A 21451-nucleotide genomic window follows, 5' to 3' on the forward strand; every position below is an offset into this window, starting at 1 on the left:
AATTACTTGTTATTCCTTGAGTCGAACGATTCCGGGCGCATGGTGGTTACTTAGCCTTCATTCACCATTTGATTCTGTGCCAACAGGTCGTCCGGGTGCTTGGCCACTGGCACCGCCGAACCTGGCACCAGGATCGTGGCCTCTCCCAGTCAACACTGGACCGAGAGAAGCCAGCAACCCCAGCTGGCGGGGAACGAGGGCTGAAGTTGGAGAAGGAGGACGCGCAAAGTCCCGCCCGCCGAGCGCCGCGACGCCTGGTGGGTATTAATAAGGAGAACCTCAAGGCCGCGGCCCCGCCGAGCCTCAGGCGCCCTGACGCCGCCCGTGCGAGCTCGGGGCGGACCCAAGCGGCCGGGCCCCCTTCCATAGTGGCCATGGGGGCGGGGCGGGGCGCGGCGCGCGCCGGCGCGTGGAGGCCGCGGGCAGTGGCGGAGCGCGCGGCAAAGGAGGGGCGCGCGGGGCGGGGACGCGCGGGGCGGGGGCGCGCGGCCGCTGAGGCCTGTGGCGCCGTCACCCGGCAGACTCGAGCGGGTGGAGGGAGGCGCCGCCGGCGAGGCGCGCAGAGACAGATCGGGGCTGCACCGGCGGCCGGTCCACCCTCCCGCCGCCGTCCTCCGGCCCGCGGACCGCGCGGTCCCGTTATCATGTCGTTGAGGCAGCGGCTGGTCCAGCTGGTCGGCAGTTTGCAGGACCCTCAGAAAGTGGCTCGTTTCCAACGGCTGTGCGGGGTGGAAGCGCCGGTGAGCCGCACCGCCACAGCTGCCGCCGACCCGAGGGAGGATGAGAAGGCGGAGGCGCCCCTCGCCGGAGAATCCAGGCGCCGAGAGCGGCAGCTGGGGGCGTCCGGAGGCCCCCCGCCGCCCGGGAGCGACCGCAATCAGTGCCCAGCCAAGCCAGACGGCGGCGGCGCCCCCAACGGCGTGCGGAACGGGCGGGCGACCGAGCTGGGCCCGGCCTCGCAGCGCCGCGCGGGGGTCCTGCGCCGCAACTCGCTGACGGGCGAGGAGGGCCAGCTGGCCCACGTGAGCAACATGCCTCTCTACTACCTGTTCTGCTTCGGCACGGAGCTGGGCAATGAACTCTTTTACATCCTGTTCTTCCCCTTCTGGATCTGGAACCTGGACGCCCTAGTGGGCCGGAGGCTCGTGGTCATCTGGGTGCTGGCCATGTACCTGGGCCAGTGCACCAAGGACATCATCCGCTGGCCGCGGCCCGCCTCGCCGCCCGTGGTCAAGTTGGAGGTTTTCTACAACTCAGAGTACAGCATGCCCTCCACCCATGCCATGTCCGGCACCGCCATACCCATCTCCATGATCCTCCTCACCTATGGCCGCTGGCAGGTAAGGGTCCCTGTCCTCGCCCGGCTCAGCCTAGGGGAGTTAAAGGACTCCGAGCCGTTGTTGCTGTCTGCAGTTATTTGAATTTGGCCGTTCCCCTCCCAAACCGCTCTTCCCACAGGTTTTCACAGTACCCGCAAACAGGCCCTTTTTAGCTTTTAAAAAAATAATGAAACAATGGGGGAAACCTTCAGACTTAGTCGTCAAACTCTATTTTAATAGTAATACCTTTCTTGGAACCTAAAGTAAACACTATTCGTGGAGTAATACATTATCATCGGGCTTTGGTTGAGTTTCTAAGCGATTTTAATGTGATGCACAGAATATAATTATGATTACTTAATGTAATGTCCTTATAATTAATAGTTGGGTGACTAAGATTCACCCGTTTTATATGGTGCCTTTCGCCAGACTGATTTCTGTTTCAGGCGTAGGTAAAGTCATTGGCTTTATCCCGAGACAATGTTTATGAAACAAACATGGTCGTTCAAGCAGTGAAGTAATGAATTTTAAATGAAAGCCACCCTTTGTGGAAGTTAATGGAGCACCGCCTGACTGCTCTTTTAAAGGGGTGTGGTTGCTAATTTGCTGATAGACACAGTTTAATTAGCTTTTGGATCACTGATCTGAACTATCACTTTGAGCTACAGTATTATTGTTGAATTAGCTTTACAAATGGTTTTAAAGTTATTCTTAAAATTAGGGTTCTTGGTCAGACTAGTGGGTTTGTAAAAATGGTAAATATGACAGCAAGATCAGCCTGACAGCTGGGGATGAGTTTTTAACAGTAAACTTTTATATTTTGCCTACTTCTTCTGGCCTCCCATTTTTCAGTTTTTCATGGTCTGTAAATGTTACTTAGATTTAAAAGCTAATTCTTTTTTTATATAGAAGCAAAATTTATTCTTAGACTGATTTTTTATCTGTCTTTCTAAAATTCTTATTTTAAAAAGTATAGTTGGTTTACAATGTTGTTAGTTATCTGCCTTTTAAATTGTAAGGAGGTTTGTTCATTCTGCAGACCAGTCCCTTAATTTAAGAATAAAGTTAATAACTATGAAGAATCTAAAGAATCAGACTTCCTTGATTTTTTTTCCATTACAGCACAAAATCATCTCACACTGAGAAATACACATTCTGTATAAAACTCCATTATGGTAAGCTTACTTATCTCAGGCTTAATTTCAGTATAGATAAACCCTTGTCCTCATGGACATTTCTGTGCAGTGCATCTCTCTTACAGGAACATGGAAAGTATGTAATGTATATAGTAAGAATGGCAGAATTATGAGGGAAGAGTACCATGAACAGTTTTTTTTTCCTGTTTAACCTAAGGAGATACACAGTAATATTCAGATTGTAAATTAGTGCTGCCTGTTTTGCATAATAGATAAATATCTCAAGTTTATTTAATCTAAATGCTTCAGAATTTAAGACTGTCATTGACTTATCATATTAACTGGTTAGCTAATGATGTTTCTCTTATTTTTATGGATTTTCCAGATTCCATAATGATAGAGCCTTTTGTAACTCCTCGTTGAGTAGCTATGTTGCAAGCTATTAATATTAGCAGTCCAAGAAAGAGAAAGTAGTTGTCGCTCATCATTCATTCAGAACACATGCTAACCGGAAGTCTGAAAACAGTACTGCTGGATTGTTTATGGGATGCAGCTATCAATATTTTAACACTTCAGGGTTATTTGAATTATCAGAATATGCTTACATTACAGTTTTTGAACAACCTAGTATATTTAATTCAAAGTTTGAGGAATTTATATATCTTACAGTTTTAGAATTTGAGCTAGACAGGACTTTAAAAATCACCTAGTCTCAAACTGTCATTTTACAGATGTGGAAACTGACCAGTTACATTAGAATTAATCTTGGAAAATTGTTTCTTCTTTTACGTGTCCACTCTAAGTTTGAATAAACTTCCAAAATTTGAATGATTGTCTTTGGTTAGTTGTTTTTTTTTTGCGGTACGCAGGCCTCCCACCGCTGCGGCCTCTCCCGTTGCGGAGCACAGGCTCCGGACGCGCAGGCTCAGCGGCCATGGCTCACGGGCCCAGCCGCTCCGCGGCATGTGGGATCCCCCCGGACCGGGGCACGAACCCGTGTCCCCTGCATCGGGACACTGCACCACCAGGGAAGCCCTGGTTAGTTGTTTTGAAAGAAAGACTCCTGTACATGAAAGTTCTGTGTTTATAAATGTTTGGTTGTAATAATGCAGTACAAAAAACCAAAATGACTTTTTAAATTTTTTACTTTTTAAAAAAATCCTTGTTTTGATTGAAAACAAAAGTACCTTCCTTTGCTTAAGGTGTTTTGGTCCTCTTCTCTGCCAATTAGTATTATAGTACTTAGAAGGCTTATATTTCCAGAGTGGGTAATGAAAAAATATATATATTGGAAAGTGGGATAAGAATTAAACAATGCAAGCCTAGTGTTTTTCTAATTAATAGCAGTTTTGGTTGACAGTTGTTTCCATCTGCTTGTGCTCCTACTGCTTATTCAGGACAGGTGTGTTTATTTCTAGTGCCTAGGATGCTGAAACGTCTCTGGAAACTGAGTTATCTCATATGCCATCCCTTTGGCTTGAGACAACTACTTCACTCACTCCTCACTTCATGTTCTTAACTTGAAATCTGGACAAGGTTCACTCACATGGAGCCTTTTAAATGAACCTTTTCTGTTTCATTATTCATTTGTTCTTAAAATGACAGTAAGCCAGAAAAATCACTTGGGGCTTCTGTAACGTGCAGTTTCTGCACCTTACCCCCAGAGATTCTGATCCATTAGATAAGTGAGGGGTATTGCATTTTACTGAAATTCCCCAAATATTTTTGAGGAAAAAATGTACTTTCTTCAGTCCCTTCAAAAATATCAAGGAAGTCTGATTCCTTAGATTCTTTTTTTTTTTTAATTTTATTTATTTATTTATTTTTGGCTGCATTGGGTCTTCAGTGCTGTGCGTGGGCTTTCTCTAGTTGGAGCGAGCAGGGGCTACTCCTCGTGTGGTACGCGGGCTTCTCATTGCGGTGGCTTTTCTTGTTGCAGAGCACAGGCTCTAGGCGCCCGGGTTCAGTAGTTGTGGCACGTGGGTTCAGTAGTTGTGGCTCACGGGCTCTAGAGCACAGGCTCAGTAGTTGTGCCACATGGACCTAGTTGCTCTGCGGCATGTGGGATCTTCCTGGATCAGGGATCGAACCTGTATCCCCTGAACTGGCAGGCGGATTCCTAACCACTGCGCCACCAGGGAAGTCCCCTTAGATTCTTCATAGTTATTAACTTTTTTCTTAAATTAAGGGACTGGTCCGCAGAACGAACAAACCAACCTCCAGCCAGTAAAATCAACTCTTGATCCTTAGAATATATTTTATATTTCTACAACATTGCTGTCTCAGTTCTTTTGCAGTTCGATTCTTTGAATCTTGTAAAGATATGTTAATAATACAAAAAGGGAGATTGAAACAGTATGGCTCCAAACAATTATTTGATATGCTGGAAGAATTTTTTCCAGTAATGCAAGATAGAAAGTGTTATGGCATTTCTCCAGGTATTAAATAGCTTGATCCATTGGCCAAGATAATGATTATTGCTCTCATATTATTTGTTGGAATTTTTTGTAGTCTGAATTGGGAAAAAAATAAGAAGTAAGGGACATCAGATATTAAGAACATAGTCTTTTGAAGAATAATCTAAAATAAAAAATAAAGCACTCCTTTTGTATTTATGTCTGCATGTTCTTTCCAGAAATAAAAAGTCTTAATTTTTAAATAATATGGCATATAATGAGTTCTAATTATATATTTAATTTAATAACATTAAGCAAGTTTTAGATGAATTTCATTTTTAAAAAATTAGTGACATCTCACATTTTATAGGGTTACCTATAGGTAACCTATAGGTGTTACCTATAGGGTTACCATTCCCAACTAGGGCATATGCTTTCACTACTTTTAATAATAATAATAGTTATATTATTATCTTTATTAACATTTATTAAGGTCTTACTATGGGTCAGACATTGTTTGAAATGTTTATTACCTCATTTAGTCTGCTCTTAAAACATCCCAATGTTTGGTCCTACTATTAATACAAGTTTACAGATTAGGAAACTGACATAGAGGAAGGATAAATGACTTAGAGTAACATAGCTAGTGAGTCACAGGCTGTCTTTTTTTTTTTTAATTTATTTATTCATTTATTTTTTGCTGCATTGGGTCTTCATTGCTGCACGCGGGCTTCCTTTAGTTGCAGCGAGCGGGAGCTACTCTTCATTGCGGTGCGCGGGCTTCTCATTGCAGTGACTTCTCTTGTTGCGGAGCATGGGCTCTAGGCGTGCGGGCAGTAGTTGTGGTGCGAGGGCTCAGTAGTTGTGGCTCCCGGTCTCTAGAGCGCAGACTCAGTAGTTGTGGCACTCGGGCTTAGTTGTTCCGCAGCATGTGAGATCTTCCCGGACCAGGGCTCGAAGCCCTGTCCCCTGCATTGGCAGGCGGATTCTTAACCACTGCTCCAACAGGGAAGTCCCACAAGCTGTCTTTAAACTTACAAACTCCAGAGCTTACAGAGAAAACTCTTTTCATATCATACTTTGTGATTTTTAAATAATCTTTGCAATAATAAAATTTTTGAAATAGATATGTGTGTTCTTAAAATACAAAAACAGCTTTTATATACCTTGAGAAAATAATGTGTACATACATGTGCAATAGTGACAAATATTTCTTTTAAACATTAAGTTGTTGACTGAAATCAAATGCTGATTTGATCACCTTTCCTTTCCTCTATCTTCCTAATATAAATAAAAAATTAAGCATAATGAAGTCTTTGGGGAAAAAAAGAACATAAGATATTCCATCATAATGTAGTTTATTGTAGATTAAAAAGGAAGATATCTGTGAGATCATGAAACAATAAAAGAAAGGCAAGACATAACAGTTAGAAAAGTAGGTCACAAATGAGAGAGACCAGAAAAGGCTTCAAGAGCCAAGGAAACTGATCATTATAGTAATTCTTGGAAGAAACACAGTTTATTAAAAAATCAAATTGGTTCTCTACTTTATTTATTTTTACCTAGTATGATACTTGTGTTTGAAATGCACATTTTCCTGATTTTGTAAGTACTTATTATTAAATCTTCATTTTAAATTAATTTATTTGAACAGGTAATAGATTGTAGAAAATTCAATATTTACATAAAAATATGAAGAGGAGAGTACAGTTTCTCTTCTTTTTCTGTTCCACAGCTATGAGAATCTCATTTCCAGAGGGATTCATTGTTAGAAGTTTCTTATTTAGTCTTATAGAGATAGTCTTTACTTTTGTAGGCATATATTTATATAGTTTATTTTTCATACAAATGGCAACATACCGTTCTGGACCTTGCTTTTTTAATGTAGAAATATATTGGGGAGATTTTCCTTTTCTTTTACCCAAAAATTAATGAATACTAATTTTGTGCTTGCGATTGTCTAAATGCCTTACATGACTTTTAATCTCCATAAAATCTCATGAGTATTGTCACTGGTTTGCAGAAGAAACTGAGGCAGAGGGAAGATAAGTAACTAGCCCAAAATGACTCTGCAAGTACCTAACAGAGCCTGGATTCAGACCCAGGCAGTTCTGCTATGAAGTGACACTATACTACTGTTATATTGCCTCTCCGTATTAGCATTTTCCATGTTTTATACAGAGAGCTATCTGATTTTTTTCACATGTGCATGATGTTCCAGTATATTAACAGCGTAATTTATTTAAAAGTTGACTATTCCAGTACTGCCAGTTCAAAGACTTTCTCTATTTTTTTTCCTATCAGATTGTTGGTATTTTACTAATTTTTAAAAACTATACCTCTTTGGTTTTCTTTTTTTTTCTTTAAGTCCTTGCTCTACCTTCAAATAATGTTACACCATTTCAAGTATAGCAACAGTATACTTCATTTTTCCCTTTTCCCAACTTTTTTTTTTTTTTTTTTTTTTTTTGCGGTACGCGGGCCTCTCACTGTTGTGGCTTCTCCCGTTGCGGACGCGCAGGCTCAGCGGCCATGGCTCACGGGCCCAGCCGCTCTGCAGCATGTGGGATCCTCCCGGACCAGGGCACGAACCCGCGTCCCCTGCATTGGCAGGCGGACTCTCAACCACTGCGCCACCAGGGAAGCCCTCCCTCCTTTGTATTATTGTTGTCGTACATTTTACATCTACATATGTTATAATACTCAGAATACATTATTATTTTTGTAGAGTGTTCCAGCATTATTTCTAGAAATATTTTTTTCTCCCTTCTTCTCTCACATCATCCCCTTCTGGAACTTCAATCTCATGTATGTTAGATTTGTTTAACACTGGTCACTTGTAAATCACTAATGCTGTGATGATGATGATGACGATGATGAAGAAGATGATGATGATGATTGCAGTGTTTCTGCTCTCTGTGCTTCATTTTGGATAGTTTCTATTGCTACAACTTCAAATTCACTGGTCTTCTGCAATGCCTAGTTTTCTGGTAAACTCATCAAGTAGAATGAGATATGATTTTAGATACTATATATTTTATATCTGGAAGTTCCTATTGGGTCTTTGGTCTAGTGTACAATTAAATTACTTGTCAGTTTAATCTTTTTAGGCTTGCTAGAGTGGGTCTAGAATAACCATAGTCTAGAGCTAATTTAGCCTCACTTCTAAGGTGATAACCTTCCAAAGACTACCCAATTCCCTCAGCACTCTGCCTGGTGGGAAAGCAATTACAGGCCTGTGTAAGCTTTGGGAATTATTTGGCCTACTGCTTTCCAATAGAAAAGGCTGATGGATTTTCATCCCGTGTGTGCACAGGTTAGTACTCAGCCAGTGATTTGCAGAGACCCCTTCACCCCCACGGGGCTCTTTCTCTGTGCAGAGTCCTCTCTCCAGTACTCTCTTGAAAATTATTGCTGCTTTGACCTCTGGGAACTCCTGTTTCTCTCCCCTCAACTCAGTGAGACTGTTGGACTTTGTTTTGCTTCCTCCTCCTGTGCTACAGCCTGGAGACTGCCTCTAGCAGCAAGCCAGGGCAGTCATAGGGCTCATCTCATTTGTTTTCCCTTTTCTCATGAATCACAGTCCTGTGCTATTTGTTTTCCAGTATCTGAAAACAGTTCTTTCATATAATTTGTCTAGTTTTCTTGTTGTTTACAGTGGAATAGCTTTGTTTTCTTTTACAACAGTTAATCATTTATGGGCAGAAACAGAAATTCTCTTACCTCTACTGTTTTTTTTTTTTTTTAACATATAATAGCTTACTGAGATGTAATTCATATACCATACAATTCATCCATTTAAAATATACAATTCACTGGCTTTCAGTGTATTCATAGTATTGTACAACCATCGCCACAATCAACTTTGGAACATTTTCATCATCCCCCAAAGGAACCCCATACCCATAGCAGTTGTTCTCTATTTTCCCCCAATCCCTAGGTACCCCTAGGCAACCACTAATCCACTCTAGAGATTTGCCTACTATTGTCATCTCATGCAAATGGAAGCATACATATGTAGTCTATTGTGAATAGCTTCTTTCACTTAGCATAATGTGTTAAGATTCATCTATATTATAGCATGTATCAGTAATTCATTCCTTTTTATTGCAGAGTAATATTCCATTGGATGGATATACCACATTTTATTTATGCTTTCATCTGTTGTTGGACATTTGAGTTCACTTTTTAGTTATTCTGAATAGTGTTGCCATGGATATTTTTGCGTAAGTTTTTGTGTGGACGTATTTTTTTTTTCCTCTTGGGTTACTTACTAGTTTTTTTTTTCTTTTTTTGCGGTACGTGGGCCTCTCACTGCTGTGGCCTCTTCCGTTGCGGAGCACAGGCTCCGGACGTGCAGGCTTAGCGGCCATGGCTCACAGGTCCAGCTGCTCCGCGGCATGTGGGATCCTCCCGGACCGGGGCACGAACCAGTGTCCCCTGCATCGGCAGGCGGACCCTCAACCACTGCGCCACCAGGGAAGCCCACTTACTAGTTTTTGAAGCCTTTTATGTAGTGGTGAAATTTGCCTTTTGACTGTGGTGTGATTTGGAAGTATGTTTCCCTAATCATTACTTCTCTTCTGACTTTTTTTCCAAGGAGAAATTTTTCTTTTTATGTATCAATCTTCTTTTTTTTTTTTTTTATGGTACGCGGGCCTCTCCCGTTGCGGAGCACAGGCTCCGGACGCACAGGCTCAGCGGCCATGGCTCGCGGGCCCAGCCGCTCCGCGGCATGTGGGATCTTCCCGGACCGGGACACGAACCCACGTCCCCTGCATCGGCAGGCGGACTCTCAACCACTGCGCCACCAGGGAAGCCCTATGTATCAATCTTTTATTTCATAGTTTCGCAATTTTGTGTAATATTAGGATGGCTTTCTACCATGGTTTCTTTTTTTTTAATTTAATTAATTAATTTATTTTTGGCTGTGTTGGGGCTTCGTTTCTGTGTGAGGGCTTTCTCTAGTTGCGGTGAGCGGGGGCCACTCTTCATCGCGGTGCGCGGGCCTCTCACTGTCGCGGCCTCTCTTGTTGCGGAGCACAGGCTCCGGAGCGCAGGCTCAGTAGTTGTGGCGCATGGGCTTAGCTGCTCCACAGCATGTGGGATCTTCCCAGACCAGGGCTCGAACCCGTGTCCCCTGCATTGGCAGGCAGATTCTCAACCGTGCCACCAGAGAAGCCCCCTCTACCATGGTTTCTTATAGTACTTTTATGGTTTCATTTTTTATGCTTAAATTTTTGAATCATCTCTTGTTTTGAGAAAGGAATCCAACTTGATATTTCCCAATGGCACCATTTATTGAATAATCCATTTTTCCCTACTGACTTGAACTGTCACTTTTATCATATATTAAGTATAGGTATATATTTGGGTCTATGTCCATAATTTGATTTAGAATTGATATATCTAATATTCTGTGCAAGTACTATACTATTACATTTATTGTAGTTTTATAAATAGTTTTTCAGAATTCTTGCTGTTTTTATTTATCTGTCTTCGTGTACTTTCGATTCTGTCTAGTTCTAAAAGAAAAATCCTTTTGTGGTTTTTTTATTAATTGGAAAGATAAAGTTGTCCTTTCACATTTAAGTTTTTGATCCACCTTCAGTTGCCTTGTACGTGCTGTGAGGTATGGATCTGATGTAATGTTTTATATAAATAATTAACTGACCTTGTGCCATTTTTGAATAGTTTATCCTTTCTCCACTTATCTATAATGCCACTTATGTTACATATCAAGTTCCCATATATGTATGGGTCTAATTCTGGGTTCTCTGTTTTGTTTCACTGGCCTGTTTGTCTCTCTCCTTAGCAATATTATCACCTTTCTTAATTGGTATAGTTGCTTTAGAATAAGTCTTGGTATCTGTTTATGAAAGTTCTCTATCATATTCTTCAAGACTGTGTTGGCTATTTTTGAATATTTGTTTTCAATATACAGTTTAGAACCAGCCCTTTAATTTCCATGTAAAAACCTGTCTGGACTTTTACTGAAATTGCAATGAATTTATAAATTAATATGGAGTGAATTGATAGCCTGACAATTTTGAATTTTCTTATGTTTGAATATGGTAAATCTTATTTATGTTTTCTTAAATGCATTTCATGAAGTTTTGTAATTTTCTCCATATGGATCAAGCATATCTTTTGTTGGATTTATTTCTAGTTACTTTATTTATTTTTGTTATTGTTGTAAATGATATCTTGTTAAAATTCAAATATTCTAACTTTTTGTAGCTGGAATATAGAAATGCCCTTGGTTTTTATACATTGATCACATATAAACTTTGTTCAACTCGCCATTAGTTTAATAATCTGTAGGATAGTCTCATCTGTTCTCTATAGGGAAAATCATCTCAGCTGAGAATAATGACAAGTATATTAGTTCTGTTGTAGTTGTACACTTTTTTCCTTCTCATTGACTGAAAAGCTTTAATCAAGGTAATGACATTCAATTCCACAAATATGATCTCTTCACATTTCTAATAAGTACTAGGCAATAACATAAGCCCTCCAGATATCAGAGTGACTAAAACAAATATGGTCTGTTTGCTCAAGGAGATTAGATTGGTGTTTTAGAAATACTCTTGTGTCTGTAGGATGGAAAATGGACTGGAGAGAAGCAAGACTGGAGGCAGGTAAGCCAGGCCTAGTAAGAGGTTACTCTGCCAGTGTAAGGGAGAGATGATGGGGACCTAGATCAGGAGACTGCAGACAGGCCTGCTGCCTGATTTTATATGACTTGTGAACTGTGAATGGTTTTCACATTTTTAAATAGTTGAATAAAGTCGAAAGAAGAATGATATTTTGTGACACGTGTACATTATATTATGCAAAATTTTAGGGGCTATACAGTAAAGCTTTATTGGAACACAGCCGTGTTCATTCATTACATAATTGTCTGTGGTGCTTTTGTGCTACAACAGCAGAGTTGAGTAATTGTGACCTTGATTGTATAGTCCACAAAGCCCAAGATAGTTACTTTCTGGCTCTTTACAGAAAAAGACTTTGCTGGCCCCTGACCTTTAGGTGGCAGTAGAGAGAAATGGTGAATTTGAGAGTTATTAGGAGGTAGACTGACAAGGCATGGTGATTAACTGGGTGTGGCTGTAAAGAGGAAAAAGTGGAATAAAGGATTATTCCCAAATTTCCAGATATTTGGAAAGGTGAGAAATATTAGTTTGATTTATAGAGATAGAAGATATTGAAATCAGGTCAGATTTGTGGAAAGGGGCAGGAGCGTGGAGGAGATGAGTTCTGTTTTAGATACGTTGAATTTGACATGTCTGTAAGACAGCCATTTGCAACTATCTAGGAGGCAGCTGTATACATGAAAGAGACCTGGACAGGTTTGGTGTCAACAACATAGACGTGCAGAACAAAGTGATTAGAGTGGATGATATTGCCCTCAGTGAGGATACAGAGTAAGAAGAACAGAGGGTCTATAGGAAAAAAAAATTTAAAGACATCAATATTTAAGGAATGGATAGAGTAAAAAGAACCTGGAACAGAATCTGACAAGTAGCAGTTCGAGAGGTTAAGAGGATATCTTAGGGATTGTCTAACTAAGGCAGCGTGTGTGTGAGTGTGTGTGTGTGTGTGTGTTGTGGGGGTGCAGTGTTCTAATATCTGTTATTTACAGATATTAAATTTGAAGCCATTTGAACTAGCTTAAGCAAGCAAACAAACAAACAAAAAAACCAAAAAACGTTATTTGAAGGCTAGAGGGGGGCTGTCTCGTGGAAGTCAAGGATAAGAAAGTGCTACCAGGTCTCATGAGGGATTGGAGCTAGGCTCTGGAATGCTATCAGAACTAAAGGCATGCCATCCATCTTTGTTTCTTGAGGTTGCATGGTCTCTCATTTCTGCTTCTTTCTTTTCTGTCTGTACTTTGGCATGTGTATGTCAGCCTCACCCCTAGTTCTATGTCATTTCCAAATTCAAGCACGTAACAGAGACTGACTGACTTTCTGACTTTATTACTATTAGGAAAAAGAATCTGATCGGCTCAGCCCAGCCAATGGATTTGCTTCCCTAGAGCCAAGTGTCTGATTCAGGGGCTGTGGTCAAGAGAGCAGGATCACACAGTATGAGCATGTCTCCAGGGCCACACTGCTGGGTCTAAGTGGGGATGTTTGCAGAAGAGAGGCATATAGATTGGACAGTATCATAAAAAGAATATACTATAAACTACAAGTGAAAGAAAGAGAGGGTATTCTGGAAAAGGAAAGTAGTTAATATTGTTAAATGCTACTAAAGATAAACGGGATAAGTACTGAACCTTATAGAAGGCTTGGAAAATAGAAGAATAGGAAAAAGCTAGTGTTAACTTTATTTCCTTACAATTTTGAAATAATTGGGACCATATTGTATGCGGACTTTATTCTTTTTTTATTTAATATAATGTGATGGTAAATTTTGAGTCAACTTGGTTAGGCCACAGTACGCAGATTTTTGGTCAAACACTATTCTAGATGTTTCTGTGAGGATATTTTTAAAAGACACTAACATTTAAATCAGTAGATTTTGGATAAAGTAGATTACCTTCCATAATGTGGGTGGAGCTTTATCCAATCAGTTGAAGGCCTTAAGAGAAAAAAGACTGTCCTCCCCCAAGGAGGAAGGGATTCTGCTAGCAGACTGCCTTTGGACTTGAGCTACGTCAAGTCTTCCCTGGGTCTCCAGGCTGCTTTCATACCCTGAAGATTTTGGATTTGCCAACCTCCATAATCCTTAAAATAAATCCAATATAAAGCCAATTCTTTATAATAAATCTCTCAATATATATGTATACATATACATCCTATTGGTTCTTTTTCTCTAAAGAATTCTGAGTAATACATTATGTCATAAATTTTCTATCAGTAAAAATTCCTAGAAAACTATTAATGAATGAAATATTTTCATATTCCTGCAAAATACTTTTTATACTATAGGGTTGTCCTTACTGTTGATATTATTATCTTTATAAACAAGGAAACTGCATTGCAAAGAGACTATAAAACTAGCCCATGGTCCCACACCTGAAGAAGTAGGCACCTTTCGGAGAGTCTGCCGAGTTCCCAGCCCTCTGAAGGTTCCCTCACCTATAGGGCTGCCATATTTTCTCTACGTGTTCTTGCCCATCAGGAACTGAGAAGAGTACTGTTTGGGCAGGTTCCTCAATGAAGAAGTAGTGAATTCAGAAAGCTTTATCTACCATGTGGACTGAAGAACAGAGAAACTAGTCTGCAGAAAAAGAAGAATGAAGTGGATATGTAAAGAGAAGAGATGGTCCTGTGACCGTCCAGTTTATAATTCCAGTTTATAATTCCAGTTTCTTCTTGAAGCTTAGCCTCATTCTGCCATAGGGTCCTGTGAGATGCTCTGTATCTTTACAGATACATCTCTTTTTTTCCCTTCAAGATAATTTAATATCTGTTATTTACATTTTTAGAGTCCCAATAAATGCATGTAGTAAGTGGCTAGATCCAGGTCTGTGTAGCTCCAAAAACTGATATTTTATTTTATTTTTTTGGCTTCGCTGCGTGGCTTATGGGGTCTTAGTTCCCCGACCAGGGATTGAACCAGGCCCTCGGAAGTGAAAGCACCGAGTCCTAACCACTGGACTGCCAGGGAATTCCCAAAAACTGATATTTTAAGCACTACTTTATTATCAATAAATGTTGATTTATTCATTGTTGTATGGTATATATAATTTTATTATAAACATATTTATATATAATCCTTGCCCTCATTTCTATTTCTTTAGTGAAGAATTCTAGGAGAGAGGTTACTGATTCAATGTATATGAACATTTATAGCTCATTGTGTATTGACAAAATGCTTTCCAGAAAGGTTGCCTCAATTTTTACTCCACTAGCAGTGTATGAGAACAATGCAGGATATATCATTAATGTGTTCTTCCTGTCCTTTGTTGTTCATCTAAACACTGTCCATTCCTCAAATGGAAAATATAATATATTTTCTTGGTGCTTGCCTTTGTCCCATGTTTAAGTTACTTTAAAATTTTTTGACTTCTACTAAGAACAGTCTTTGTAACTGCTTTTTTTTTAATTTAATTTTTTTTTTTTTTGGCTGCTTTGGGTCTTTGTTGCTGCGCGCGGGCTCCCCCTAGCTGCGGCGAGTGGGGGCTACTCTTTGTTGCGGTGCGCGGGCTTCTCATTGCGGTGGCTTCTCTTGTTGTGGAGCACGGGCTCTAGGCGCGTGGGCCTCAGCAGTTGTGGCTCGCAGGCTCAGTAGTTGTGGCTCGCAGGCTCTAGAGCGCAGGCTGAGTAGTTGTGGCGCACAGGCTTAGTTGCTCCGCGGCATGTGGGAATCTTCCCAGACCAGGGTTTGAACCTGTGTCCCCTGCATTGGCAGGCGGATTCTTTTTTTTTTTTTTTTTTTTTTTTTTTTGCGGTACGCGGCCCTCTCACTGTTGTGGCCTCTCCCGTTGCGGAGCACAGGCTCCGGATGCGCAGGCTCAGCGGCCGTGGCTCACGGGCCTAGCTGCTCCGCAGCACGTGGGATCTTCCCGGACAGGGGCACGAACCCGTGTCCCCTGCATCGGCAGGCAGACTCTCAACCACTGCGCCACCAGGGAAGCCCGGCAGGCGGATTCTTAACCAGTGTGCCAGCAGGGCAGCCCTATAACTGCTTTAAGTGTAAGTAATTTTATTAACTTACTGACATCAGTGAGTGTGAATGGAAAATGTCCTAATATAAAACATAATTCCAATTATGAGTGATAAATATTTAAGGAAAGCATATCAGTAAAAGTAAAAACATTTGGTAGAATAACTGAAGGAAATGTTTAGATAAGTGTTCTGTGATAGGATTTGCAATGAAAAGATTAGATAGTGGCATGAAATTAAAAACATCTAGGAGGTCATGTAATCTGTTTTGGGTTTGGTAATTTTTTATTGATTTGAAAATAGGAAGGATTTGTACATTTTTCTTTCATCTTTTTGCTGTTGTTGTTGTCATTTTGCTTTTTTCTTTGGCCGCCCAGCTTGCAGGATCCCCAACCAGGGATCGAACCCGCAGTCTCAGCAGTGAAAGTGAGGAGTCGTAACCACTAGACTGCCAGGGAATTCCCTCTTTCATCCTTTTTGATAAGATCTAAAGACTTAAGTAAAAACATTCTTTTTAGAGGAAATAACATAAATTCAGCAGATAAAGCTCAACATTCTCTAAGAAAAAGAAAATAGAAGCTAGGAACCCTTACCAAACTCAAAATTATAACTTATTTGTGTAGTGATAAAAGTGTAAAGTAATAAGCATGGTAAATTGGAAAAATCATCAGAATAGGCCACTAGAATATAATACTAAATGTTATTTAGCATTGCTCGGTCTGTTTCTTATTTTGTAAAGAGAGGGGAGAGGAATTAGTGTACGATCCTTTGTACTTGCAATTAAGTGAAGTTTGTACCTAGCCTCCATTCTAAGAAAAACTAAGTAAAATGTATCTGTGGTATTTTTGATCCTAGGAATACAAGGAATTAAACAAATAATACACTTTATACAGCTTAGTATAGTGGTTAAGAGCTCAGACTTGGGAATCAGACTTCCAGTGTTTGAATCTCATCTCTGTAACTTAATACCTGTTTGATTTTGGGCCTCTCTCTGCCTGTGTCATTTAAATTAGAACACCTACCCCTTAGGGTTGTTCTGATGATTAAATGAGCTAATATTTGTAAAGCTCTTAGAATAGTGCCTGTACATGGTAAATTGTACGTTAAATTATTTAATCTATTAACATCTCAGTAGAAAACAAACTCACACACATTTCTTCTAACATCTGCCTAGAATTGAATTTGGGGTATAAAAAAATCCAGTTTGAGTTTTCTATTGCAATGCCTTTTGCATTTTGAAAATTACTGTACTTAATTGCCTTTATTCCACTTACTCTCCCAAGTGCTGAGGCAGCTCCAGAAGAGCTGTTGTCATCCCAGACTAGATTTGCTCCCAACCCTAGAGATTTGAATTAGGAATTTAAAAAAAAAAAAAAGTCTCTACAGAATCTGTACTAGACACTGGAGAGATTTTCTGGGACCTTGTGAGCAAATAGGCTATATTATCCAAGAGACAATTAGATTAAAAATGATTTGACAGGTTACAATCATAATGAATTAATGAATTGGATACTGCCTGGAAGACGGGATTTACTAAATTTCTTTTGTTTCTACTCTGGTTTCTGCAGAGGGAATTAAGAATTTGTTGTTCACCTTAACTATCTGGAAAGCTGTGGGCTTTAGAGCTTCCTTTAGCAGCTCTAAAATGATGCAATCTATGTAATATTACATGTAGCCCTTATCTTTTTTCCTCACAAATCCCTTCCCTATAATAGGAATTGGGAAATGGACTTATTTTGTTAACATAAGGTCACATCAACTAGTTTGCTAATAAATAGTATGTCCTTATTGTGGTTTGTAATATAAAAGACATTTAAAATTATAATTAAGTTCTATTGATGAGTTCTTTTGCTAAATTGTGATATAAAAGTTTGACAGTGAAACAGTAACTAAGATGACAACAGATGTGTATAGGTCAAAACAGTAGATTGAGTTGAAAATGTTTTAGTACACATTTTTATTAATATGTACATTAAATGACCGTATATGGGTCAGATTTTGTTTTACCTATTTGAACCGACATATTACTCTACATTAGTCTACTGGTGTGGAAAGTACCATGAAGGAAAACATGCTATTTTGATTAAATTTTTTTGATTATTTATTTTTGCTTTTAGTGTAGAAAATATAGTTCATATTGTGTTGTTGAATGAAGTGGCTTTTATATTTCTATGCAACTTGAGTTACTTTGTTTTAGAAAGTGTATATTACTTTTAAAAGCTTAAGCTACAGAATCCTTACCTAATAATGTTTGTTCTAAAACAAGTATTGGAAGTTCCCTTTCCTAGTTTACTCAACAGGATTTTCAGATTGCAGTTTATCATGGTGAATTCCAGAGATGCTCTTAGAACTAAAGTTTAACGTAGCCCAGGTTTGAGGCCAGGAGTTGAATGATACCATGGCTTTTGACCCCAAGTTATCTTGAATGAGTTACTGTAAGACTGATGTTCTTAGTGGCTAAAGGCTTACATTTACTTCATTCAACAAGTATTTATTGACTGCCTACTATATGCAGACACTAGACAATAATTAAAATAAATACTATTATTTTACGTACATATAAGTATTTGTAATATATATGTACATATAGAATATACATAAAATATATCCTAATGCATAAATATATCCTGTCAAAGGTAAGGGTGTTTAATTTCTTTTATTAATGTTTTGTAGTTTTCAGTTTAATTTCTTTTATTAATGTTTTGTAGTTTTCAGTATACCATTCTTTTATTTATCTGGCTAAATTTGTTCCTAGGTATTTTATTCTTTTGGGTGCTATTGTAAATTGAATTGTTTTTTTAATTTCCTTTTCAGATTACTCATCACTGGTGTATAGAAACAAAACTTATTTTTGTGCATTGATCCTGTACCCTGCAACTTGCTGAATTCATTTCTTAACTCTAGTAGTTTTTTGTGGATTCTTTGGGATTTTCTGCTTTTAACATCATGTCATCTGTGAATAGAGATAGTTTTACTTCCTAATTTAGATGTTTTTTATTTCTTTTCCTTGCCTAATTGCTCTGGCTAGAACTTACAATACAGTGTTAGATAGCAATGGTGAGAGGTAGACATCCTTGTCTTGTTCCTAATCTTGGAAAGCAGGGTGGGAGGAACCTTTCAGTCTTTCAACCATTGAACATAATAGTGTCTGTAGATATTTCATAAATGCCCTTTATCACGTTAAGGAAGTTCCCTTCTATTCCAAGGTTTTGAGAGCTTTTATTAGGAAGGAGTGCTGGATTTTGTCAAATGCTTTTTCTGCACCAATTGAGATGATCATGTGATTTTTTTGTTTTGCTTTGTTTTGTTTTTTGCGGTAAGCGGGCCTCTTACTGTTGTGGCCTCTCCCTTTGCGGAGCTCAGGCTCCGGACACGCAGGCTCAGCGGTCATGGCTCACGGGCCCAGCCGCTCCGTGGCATGTGGGATCCTCACGGACTGGGGCACGAACCCGTGTCCCCTGCATCGGTAGGCGGACTCCCAACCACTGCGCCACCAGGGAAGCCCGTGTGTTTTGTTTTGTTTTTACTTCATTCTATTCATGTGGTGTATTACATTGATTGATTTTTCTTTGTTGAACCACCCTTGTATTTCTGGGATAAATACCACTTGATCGTGGTGTATAATACTTTTAATGTGCTGTTGGATTTTGTTTGCTAATACTTTGTAGAAGATTTTTGCATCAGTATTCACAAGGGATGTTGGCCTGTAGTTTTCTTGTGATGACTTTGTCTGGTTTTGATATCAGGGTAATAACGGCCTCACAGAATGAGTTAGGAAGTGTTCCCTCTGCTTCTGTTTTTTGGAAGAGCTTGGGAAATACTGACATTAAATCTTCCTTAAATGTTTGGTGGAATTCACCAGTGAAGCTGTCTGGACTCAGGTTTTTCTTTGGAGGTTTTTTTTTTTTTTACATCTTTATTGGAGTATAATTGCTTTACAATGGTGTGTTAGTTTCTGCTTCATAACAAAGTGAATCAGTTATACATATACATATGTTCCCATATCTCTTCCCTCTTGCGTCTCCCTCCCTCCCACCCTCCCTATCCCACCCCTCTAGGTGGTCACAAAGCACCGAGCTGATCGCCCTGTGCCATGCGGCTGCTTCCCACTAGCTATCTACTTCACATTTCATAGTGTATATATGGCCATGCCACTCTCTCACTTTGTCACAGCTTACCCTTCCTCCTCTCCATATCCTCAAGTCCATTCTCTAGTACTTTGGAGGTTTTTGATTACTTACTCACTTTCTTTACTTGTAAGTCTGTTTAGACTATATTTCTTCTTGAGTCAGTTTTGGTAATTTGTGTTTTTCCAGGAATTTGTGTATTTCATCTAGGTTATCTAATTTGTTAGCATATAATTGTTCATAGTTTTCTCTTATAATCCTTTTTTAAAAAAATAAATTTATTTATTTATTTGTGGCTGTGTTGGGTCTTCGTTGCTGTGTGCAGGCTTTCTGTAGTTACGGCGAGCGGGAGCAACTCTTCATTGCGGTGCGCGGCCTTCTCATTGCGGTGGCTTCTCTTGTTGTGGAGCACAGGCTCTAGGTGTGAGGGCTTCAGTAGTTGTGGCACGTGGGTTCAGTAGTTGTGGCTTGCGGGCTCTAGAGCGCAAGCTCAGTAGTTGTGGCAAACAGGCTTAGTTGCTCCTCGGCGTGTGGGATCTTCCTGGACCAGGGCTTGAACCTGTGTCCCCTGCACTGGCAGGCAGATTCTTAACCACTGCGCCACCAGGGAAGTCCGTCTTGTAATCCCTTTTATTTCTGTAAGATCAATAGTAATGTTTCCACTTTCGTTTCTGATTTTAGTTATTTGCATCCTCTTCTTTTTTTTTTTTTTTTTGTCAGCCAGGCTGTAGATTTATTAGTCTTGTTGTTGTTCTTTTTTTTTTTTTTTTCTGTGGTATGCGGGCCTCTCACTGTTGTGGCCTCTCCCGTTGCGGAGCACAGGCTCCGGACACGCAGGCTCAGCGGCCATGGCTCACGGGCCCAGCCGCTCCGTGGCATGTGGGATCTTCCCGGACCGGGGCACGAACCCATGTCCCCTGCATTGCCAGGTGGACTCTCAACCACTGTGCCACCAGGGAAGCCCTTGTTGTTCTTTTTAAAGAAAAAACTTTTAGTTGTGTTGCTTCTCTTGTTTTTCTATTCTGTATTTCATTTTTCTCCACTCTTATCATTTTGTTATTTCCCTCAGTTGCTAGCTTTGCATTTAGTTTGCTCTTCTTTTTCTAGTCTTCAAGGTACAGAGTTGTGACTGATTTCTTTCTTTTTAACGTAGGGCTCCACTGTTATACACTTCCCTCTGAGTGCTGCTTTTATTGTATTACATGATTTTTATTATGTTGTGTTTTGTTTTTACTTGTCTCTATTTTATAACTTCCCTGTGATTTTATCTTTGGCCTATGGTTATTTAAGCGTAGTGTAATTTCGGGACCTCCCTGGTGGTCCAGTGGTTAAGAATCGGTCTTCTGGGCTTCCCTGGTAGTGCAGTGGTTGAGAGTCCACCTGCCGATGCAGGGGACACGGGTTTGTGCCCTGGTCTCGTGCCCTGGTCCGGGAAGATCCCACATGCCACGGAGCGGCTAGGGCCGTGAGCCATGGCTGCTAAGCCTGCGTGTCCGGAGCCTGTTCTCCGCAACAGAAGAGGCCACAACAGTGAGAGGCCCGCGTACCGCAAAAAAAAAAAAGAATCTGTCTTCTGATGCAGGGTACACGAGTTGGATCCCTGGTCAGGGAAATAAGATCCCACATGCCACGGGGCAGCTAAGCCTGCACCACAACTACTGAGCCCTTCCGCTCTAGAGCCTGCGGGCCACAACTAGAGAGAAGCCCGTGGGCTGCAACTGGAGAAGCCCCCACACCGCAAGGAAGAGCCCTCGAGTTGCAATGCGTGCTGCAACTAAGACCCAACACAGCCAAACAACAATTAAAAAAAAAGAGTAGTTTAATTTCTACATCCAGTTGATCCTCATTTTTCAT

At 40.3% G+C, this 21451-nt stretch overlaps 1 protein-coding gene across 1 annotated transcript in view; it reads left to right on the plus strand.

Annotated features, from left to right (window-relative positions):
• The first annotated feature begins 622 nt into the window (after positions 1-622).
• Positions 623-21451, plus strand: part of SGPP1 (sphingosine-1-phosphate phosphatase 1) — a 36139-nt gene continuing 15310 nt past the window's right edge. Inside the window, exon 1 of the mRNA XM_082649076.1 lies at positions 623-1340. Within this exon, the coding sequence (XP_082505202.1) occupies positions 645-1340 (696 nt within the window). The 5' untranslated portion in view covers positions 623-644. The remainder of the gene's footprint in view (positions 1341-21451) is intronic.

The sequence above is a fragment of the Grampus griseus genome, assembly GCF_964374135.1.
Source record: "Grampus griseus genome assembly, chromosome: 2".
In the NCBI taxonomy this organism is placed as follows: Eukaryota; Metazoa; Chordata; class Mammalia; order Artiodactyla; family Delphinidae; genus Grampus; species Grampus griseus.